Below are 8,463 nucleotides of genomic sequence, written 5' to 3' on the forward strand. Positions count from 1 at the left end.
CTAACAAAGATTGACTCATTATTTAAATCTTTAAAAAAATAGTCATGATTCATAACTATTTAAACTAATTAGATATAAGTAAATATTAATTATTAGTACAAAATAATTGTAGAAAATCACAACTATTAACACAATATTATAAAATAAATTGAACATTAAATTAACAAATATAATTATTAATTTAACACAGTCCTATACTGAAATCATTTTCACTTATGGCCTCTCTATTTACAAATTGAAGAGATCAAATTTCCACAATCCACCTTCAAATTTAATATTTCTAGACAATTTCAAATTTTCATTGACCCGCTTTTGTCGGGTCTCGAGTCCTTGTCTACGCTGGTTGTTGCGTCCTGATCATAACGGAGCATTGTAGCTCTCCCACTTCCATTCCACAATCGGCATTCCCCTGTTCCCTGCATTTCCCCTGACTTCATTCATTCCATGGCCTCTGCAACTCTACTGCTCTCCACAGTTTTTATAAGCGTGGTCGTGTGCGTTTCGGCCCATTCCCTTTTTCCGCACGATATTAGCCTCCGTTCAACTCTTACTGCTGCTTCCCAAAATTTCAAATGGGTTTCACGCAGTGGAGAATTCGCCTTTGGATTTCATTCTGTCGCTCCTCCTCTCTACTCAGTAGGCGTCTGGTTTGAAAACATATCTGACTTCACCTTCGCCTGGGCAGCCAAGACGGACGACGAAGAGCTTCGAGTCGAAAAGGGGTCTACCCTGCACCTTTCTGCGGCGGGGCTTCAGGTGATCGATTCTCAAAGAAGACTAAAATGGGTTGCAGACGCGGCTGTAAATGAAAACGAAAGCGTATCAGCGGCTGTGATGAATTAAAAAAGCAGCACAAAGAATAAAAAAACAGAGCTTAAAAACAGAGCAGCAAAACTCAAACATATCAAAGAGCTATAAAGTTTCTTCATGTTATTACAGCTGAGAGGAATGCTCTATTTATAGAGCTCATACATATTTCTAGAGGGTTCTTGAGAAGCTTCAAGAAAGGAAGCACTCTAGACATTTCTACATAATTTTAAATTCAAATTTTGCACAAAGAGAGAGGCTCCAAGAAGCAAGTAGAAAGTTCTGGACTGTGCATTAAATGCCCAGCTACTATAATAAACATTATTTTTAACACCCCCCCATAATGTTTATTTGGAGAGAGTAGGAACATCTTTGAGCTGCAATAGATTTCTAAATTTCGTAGATTTTACAATAGACAATGCTTTTGTAAATATATCAGCAAGTTGATCTTCTGTTCCGCAAAATTGAAGCTCCACCTCTTGTCTTTCAATTAGATCTCGAACAAAATGATGATGCACTTCTATATGCTTGGACCTTGCATGATATACTGGATTTTTTGCTAGCTTGATAGTACTTTGATTATCACAAAATATTGTTGTTGGAGAGTCTTGTGGATGATGCAATTCTTCAAGTAACCTCCTAAGCCATAATGCTTCTTGAGATGCCTTTGATAAACCAATATATTCAGCTTCTGTAGATGAGAGTGACACTGTTGATTGCTTCTTGCTACTCCATGAAATCGGTCCCGATCCAAGATGGAAGATATATCCTGAAGTTGACTTTCTATCATCAATGTCACTTGCATAATCAGAATCTGTATATCCAACTAAAGTAGGTTCTCCTCCATATTTGTATTCAATGCCAAGCTGGTAAGTACCCTTAATATATCTTAATATTCTTTTAGCCGCTTTCCAGTGTTCAATGTGTGGATCTGCCATGTATCTCGATACAATACCAACTGCATATGCAATATCTGGTCTAGTTATAGTAAGATACAAAAGATTTCCAACAAGCTGCCTATATAATTTTCCATCCACTTTCTTTTGAGTAGAGTTAGCACCTAACTTTACTCCTATTTCACATGGTGTATTACATGGTTTACAATCACTCATATTGAATTTTTTAAGTACATCAAGAGCATATTTAGTTTGAGAGAGCATGATTCTTCCTTCTTCTTGCCATACTTGCATACCCAAAAAATAGTGCATTAGTCCTAAATCAGTTATTTCGAAAGCTTGTTTGAGTTGATTTTTAGTTATCTCAATATCATGTGCGTGATTTCCTGTAATAATCAAGTCATCCACATACAATACAATGATAACAACCTTATTATCACAATATTTTACATACACATCTGGATCAGCATTACTTCTTTTAAATCCAACTTCTAGGAAGTACTTATTAATTTTTGAGTACCATTCCCTTGGTGCTTGTTTGAGACCATAGAGTGATTTTCTTAATCTACACACCAAATTCTCTTCTCCATACTTAATAAATCCTGGTGGTTGTTGCATATAAATTTCTTCTTTTAAGTCACCATGCAAAAATGCACTTTTTACATCCATTTGAAAAATTTTCCAACCAAACTTTGTAGCTAAAGCAACTATTGTACGAATGGAAGTCATCTTAGCTACTGGAGCAAAGGTTTCAGTATAGTCTATACCTTCTTCTTGTGAGAAACCTTTAGCCACTAACCTTGCTTTGTATTTTTCAATAGCTCCATCTGATGTGAATTTGGTTCTATAGGTCCACTTGCAACCAACCACATTTTTGCCTTCTGGAAGTGTTGTTAGTTCCCATGTTCCATTCTTCATCAAAGAATTGTATTCTTCTTGCATAGCTGCTTCCCATTCTTCTTTTCCTTTTGCTTCTTCATATGTGTTTGGAGTGTCAACCTGCATCACTTTAGTCATAAGAGCATAGTTAGCAAATATATATCTAGGACCTTCTTGATAAATTTCTTTGATGCTTCTAAATTTCTTTGGATTTTCATTATCACTTTCTTGAGTCTCATCCCATGTAGTGGTTTGCACACCTTGACTTTGACTATTGGTAGAAGTAGAATTTTCTTCATCAATCAAAATTGGAAAGAAAGATAATGTTGGAGAATTATCATTCTTAACATCTTCATCAAACCATACATTTCTTTTAATATAGATTTCATTAGTTCTAGGATTGTATAACCTATATCCTTTCGATTCCTCACTATATCCAACCATTGTGCACTTTTCGCTTTTCCTTTCAAGTTTGCTCCTCCTTTCATCAGGAATGTGAGCATATGCTTTACAACCAAAAATTCTAAAATGAGATACTGTAGGCTTTCTTCCACTCCATGCCTCTTCTGGTGTTATGTTCAAAACTGCCTTAGTAGGTGTTCTATTCAAGATATATACGGCAGTATGAACTGCTTCAACCCAAAATTTAGCTTCTAGATTTCTAGAATGAAGCATGCACCTAGCCATTTCTATTATAGTTCTATTTTTCCTTTCAGCAACACCATTTTTTTGGGGTGAATAAGAGACAGTTGATTCCTTTTTAATGCCATGTTCTTTACAAAAATCTAAAAGAGCTTTATTCATGTATTCAGTCCCTCTATCAGTTCTTAGTATCTTTAAGTACTTTCCACTTTGTTTTTCAGTCAAAGCTTTAAACTCTTTAAACTTTTGAAACACTTCATCTTTCTTTTGTAGAAAATACACCCAAATTCTTCTACTATAATCATCTATAAAAGTGAGGGCATACCTTGATCCTCCAATTGATGATGTTTTGAAAGGACCCATTACATCACTATGGACTAAATGTAGAGGAGTTTTTGCTCTCCATGATTTACCTTGAGGGAAACTTTCCACATGTTGTTTTCCCATTGCACATCCTTCACACACCTTAGGGCTTAATGATATCTTTGGCAGCCCATACACCATTTGTAATTTCTCCATAAGCTTGAGACTTTGAAAATTGATGTGCCCCAAACGCTCATGCCATATCTTGCTCATATCATCATATTGGGCAATAGCACACATATGTTTATCTCCACATTTAGAAGTAAATTCTTGAAATTTATATAATCCATTCTCCATTTTACCAATTGCAATGACTCTATAATTATCATTGACATCCTTGATTAAGCACTTATCATTGTAGAATTCTATTTTATGTCCTTGACTTGCAATTTGAGATACTGAAAGCAGATTTGTTTTTAATTCAGGGACTAATTTCACATTTTTGAACAAACCATTATCAATTTTGACATTACCAGTCCCTTTAACTTCTAAAGCACTATTATCCCCCAAATATATTTTCTCTATATTATTTTCACTTATTGATTCAAATTGATTCTCATTATGAGACATGTGTTGTGTAGCACCAGAATCAATAACCCAATCTTCTTTGAAAGTATTATTTTCTTTAAGTGCAACACAAAATGCATTTCTTTTAGAATCTCCTAATTTTGGATAATTATTTACTTTCTTTTCTACATCTCTTTTCTTCTTGAAACATTCATTTGCCTTATGACCCATTTTACCACAATAATGACATTTCCATTTACTTCTATTATGATCTATATATGAAATACTCTTATTTTCATTCTTCCAATTTCTTTCTTTAGATTCATTTTCTTGTGATTCTTATAATATTGTTTTCCTTTCATTACAAATGCTTGAGATTCACCATCAAATGATTCTTTTTCTTTAACTTGTCTTTTCTCTTCTTGAACCAACTTAGCACACAATTCTTTTGATTTAATACTTTTTAATTTATCTGCAGTATCTAAACCCCTTATAAATGATTGATAAGATCCTGGAAGACTTTGTAATATAATTTGCACAAAATCTTTATCATCTATATCTTTTCCAAGAGAAGCAAGCTCATTTTTCTTTTCCTTTAACTTACTTAAATGTGGGACTATCTCTTGTGAGCTTGATAATTTCAAATTGTATAATTCAGTTGTGAGAGATAAGATCCATACATCACCTGAATTTTAATATAAATCTTTCAAAATCTCCCAAACTTTGACTCCACTTCTCTCATTACGAACTTCTGGAAAAACTTCTTCTGAAAGTGTAAGCTTGATTAGTGCTGCTGCCCTCTTGTCCCTTTTATCCCAATTATCTTGATCATTTCCTGGATTCGTAGGCCTTTGTTCACTACCAGTCACAATATCATAACAATTTTGAAGGGTTAGAGTGATTTCAACATGAGATACCCAATCATAATAATTTTTTCCATTTAATTTAACTGTAGGCAAAGTCACACCAAGTGATTCCATTGTTAAATTCTCTCCTTTTTTTTTTTGGATGAGAATGAAAGATATTTAAGAACTTGAACACCCAAGCTTGAAACTGAAAAAGTCTCACCAATTTGTTGAAGAAAAAAAACTTTTCTTTTGCTGCAATATCCTTCCTTTGATGTAGTTTTTTTGTCCCAAACCAAACTGCTGTTCACTCCTTAGTTACAGCCTGCAAATGTAAAGATTCACACAAGGAAAACACATATATTCATTCCAAAAGCATCATATATTTACAGCCCAAAGAACTGAAAATGCTCTGATACCATGATGAATTAAAAAAGCAGCACAAAGAATAAAAAAACAGAGCTTAAAAACAGAGCAGCAAAACTCAAACATATCAAAGAGCTATAAAGTTTCTTCATGTTATTACAGCTGAGAGGAATGCTCTATTTATAGAGCTCATACATATTTCTAGAGGGTTCTTGAGAAGCTTCAAGAAAGGAAGCACTCTAGAAATTTCTACATAATTTTAAATTCAAATTTTGTACAAAGAGAGAGGCTCCAATAAGCAAGTAGAAAGTTATGGACTGTGCATTAAATGCCCAGCTACTATAATAAACATTATTTTTAACAGGCTGCAATGCTCAACAGTGGTAACTTTGTGCTACTCAATCAGTCGGCAACGCCCATCTGGCAGAGCTTCGACGAGCCTACGGACACCCAGCTGCCCGGCCAGACGCTGCGCTTCAATCACACCATGTTTTGCAAAGCTTCAGATACCAACTTCTCCTCGGGAAGGTTCGGGCTCACTGTGGAAGATGACAGAGACGTGGTGATTTATCTAGTGGAGAGGTTGGAGGATAAAGGCGCTTACTGGAGGGCAAGTGATGAGGTAGACGATGACGACTATGCTTATCGTTATACCGGGTTGAAGTTTGATCGCACTGGACACTTGTACCTGGTAAATGACAGTGACATAGAAGTGGCGATGCTCAATGCGGGTGGGGAGGGAGAGGATGAGATTCTTCAGAGAGTCACGCTTGATACTGATGGAGTCCTAAGGCTCTATGTGTGGAATCAGATGGGCAGTGGCTCCGCTTCTTGGTCACATGTATGGCAACCTCCGGATGACCCGTGCAAAGTGAAAGGCCTGTGCGGGCTTAACAGCTATTGTCACCTGACCGACTTGAAGAAGCCCAACTGTTTATGCCCGCCGGGATTCGATTTAGTGAGCACACAAGACGCCTGGAAGGGATGCAAGTCGAATTCTTCACAGGACTACAGCTGCAGCGCAAGGAACGAAATGATAGAGCTTCCAGAAACCGACTGGACGGAGGGTAATGATTACTCAAATCTGAGGGATGTTTCTGAGAGTGAATGCATGGAGGCCTGCAGTGACGATTGCATGTGTACCATAGTTACTTACGAGAAAAGTATGTGTTACAAGAAGCGTATGCCTCTGATGGACGGGCGACAGGGCTCTGATATTACAAGTAAAGCTTTTGTCAAACTCACCAACCATTCGATCGCGCCCTACTCTCCCTCTTCCTTTCCTCCTCGCGCTCAATTTCCAAATGCAACCAAAGATGAGGCGAAGGACAAACGAAAGGGGAGAGTTCTTCTAATGGTTGGAATAGGTGTGGTGGGTTGTTCTTCAATCCTGGCTGCAGCAACGCTCCTGCTAACATGGTCCTTCCGTAGCTCTAGTATTCATGACGCCACAACGAGTACAGTGCAAGACAAAGCGGGGTCGAAGAGGCGACACTTAAAGGCTTATAGTTACAAAGAGATCCATGCTGCTACTGGAGGTTTCAAACAGGAAATAGGAAGGGGTTCCTTTGGTAAAGTTTACAGAGGCGAACTGCCCAACGCAAGGGTGATTGCAGTGAAGGCGTTGGATAAGCTGGTGCAGGAAGACCAGGGGGAAAAGGAGTTCAGAACAGAGGTGAGTATTATCGGTACAAGCCATCACAGAAATCTTGTTCAATTGTATGGTTTCTGCGACGAGGGTGAGCACAAGTTTCTGGTGTATCAATACATGAGTAACGGATCCTTGGACGGGGTCTTGTTTGTTGATAGCGAGTTTCTTAGCTGGGAGTTGCGCGTGGAAATTGCCATAGGGGCAGCAAGAGGCATCCTCTACCTCCACGACGAATGCGCGACGCAGATCATCCACTGTGACATAAAGCCTCAGAACATTCTGCTTGACGATAAGTACAGCCCAAAGATATCTGAATTTGGCTTGGCCAAATTGATGAAGGCGGAGCACACCCGAACATTTACCGCCGGGGCTCGGGGCACAAAAGGTTACATGGCACCTGAGTGGCACCGGAATGTCGCCGTCACCGTGAAAGTTGACGTTTACAGCTTTGGAATGATGCTCCTTGAAATCATCTGTTGCAGAAAAACCGTTTGTTCTGATGAGCAAGGAAATGAAATCCTTCTGTGCGACTGGGTTTATGACTGCTTCAAAAATGGGAAACTTGTGAAAGTGGTGGAGCAGCAGCAGTTAGAAGGCGATGAAATTGAGCAGAGGCAGCTGGAAAGAATGGTGCTGACGGCGCTGTGGTGCATTCAAGACAATCCTGCTCTGAGGCCGTCAATTAAAAGGGTCGTGCAGATGTTGGAAGGAACAGTGCAGATCGCGGTCCCCCCACCTCCTTGATATTTCCATCGCTTTGCACTGCTTTCTCGATCACGTTGTAATCTCATATTGCAAAATTCCAAACGTCTTCTCCTGCTTGTATTACTATATCATGGTGTTCCTCTTCACCACTGATTCTAAGCTTCAACAGTAATATGCAGCTACTAAACTATTGCAACTTCTTCAAATATCACCATATGAAAGCAATTACCGAAATATCGAATGATATTTTATTATATTTTGTAAGGTTAATAAAGTGCATTATATTTTATATTTTACCACTTACTCCATATCTTTTATCTATTACAATGTAATGGTGTATATACTAAATTTATCTATCTAAAAAACTTCAACATATTAGGTGTAAAGTATCTATATTGAAGTAGTTATTAAAATTAGATATGTGTCTTGAGATAAGATGTCTAAATTTAATACTTCTTTTAATAATTTATATTAAATAATTTAGACGAGGATTTCAATAGAATCTTCACATCTATGTTCTTAAGAGCGTATCTTAAGAATAAACTCAATATCTCAATTTTTTTTTTAAGGTTAATTTTGTATACTATAATCAATATAAAGTGAATGTTTTTGTTAATCCTAAATAACTCTAATAACATAACTGATCTGGATTGTAGATCGTACAGATCTAGCAAAGCATTGATATCCTTAGTAAAAGATTTAACCTATTAAATACCTTATAGTATTTACCTAATCAGAATCCTTCTTGGAGCATTTATTAATGTTTAAAATGACATAGTTATTGTTAGTATATTTACTAACT

The 8,463-nt window shown here is 37.1% G+C and overlaps 1 protein-coding gene and 1 long non-coding RNA gene across 2 annotated transcripts; one reads left to right on the plus strand and one right to left on the minus strand.

The window, feature by feature from the left end:
* Positions 1-322: 322 nt before the first annotated feature.
* On the plus strand, positions 323-7,957 carry LOC149533235 (G-type lectin S-receptor-like serine/threonine-protein kinase LECRK2). The gene is made up of 2 exons (XM_089805650.1): positions 323-828; positions 5,670-7,957. Exons 1-2 carry the CDS (start codon positions 445-447, stop codon positions 7,698-7,700), a joined length of 2,415 nt encoding a protein of 804 aa, XP_089661776.1. The 5' UTR covers positions 323-444; the 3' UTR covers positions 7,701-7,957.
* LOC149533236 (uncharacterized) lies at positions 4,538-5,270 on the minus strand. The gene is made up of 2 exons (XR_016357355.1): positions 5,163-5,270; positions 4,538-4,952 (listed from the first exon to the last, which is right to left on the minus strand). It is a non-coding gene; the product is annotated as an uncharacterized LOC149533236 (long non-coding RNA).
* Positions 7,958-8,463: the final 506 nt, after the last annotated feature.

This window comes from Cupressus sempervirens, chromosome 10 (assembly GCF_028749045.1).
Source record: "Cupressus sempervirens isolate cs-2001-9-10 chromosome 10, ASM2874904v1, whole genome shotgun sequence".
Taxonomy (NCBI): Eukaryota; Viridiplantae; Streptophyta; class Pinopsida; order Cupressales; family Cupressaceae; genus Cupressus; species Cupressus sempervirens.

Bases quoted from the DNA above. Each gene is read 5' to 3' on its own strand.
- LOC149533235 (XM_089805650.1), top strand. From the start codon at position 445: ATGGCCTCTGCAACTCTACTGCTCTCCACAGTTTTTATAAGCGTGGTC. The intron at 829-5,669 runs GCTGTGATGAAT...TATTTTTAACAG, and splicing joins AAAACGAAAGCGTATCAGCG to GCTGCAATGCTCAACAGTGG.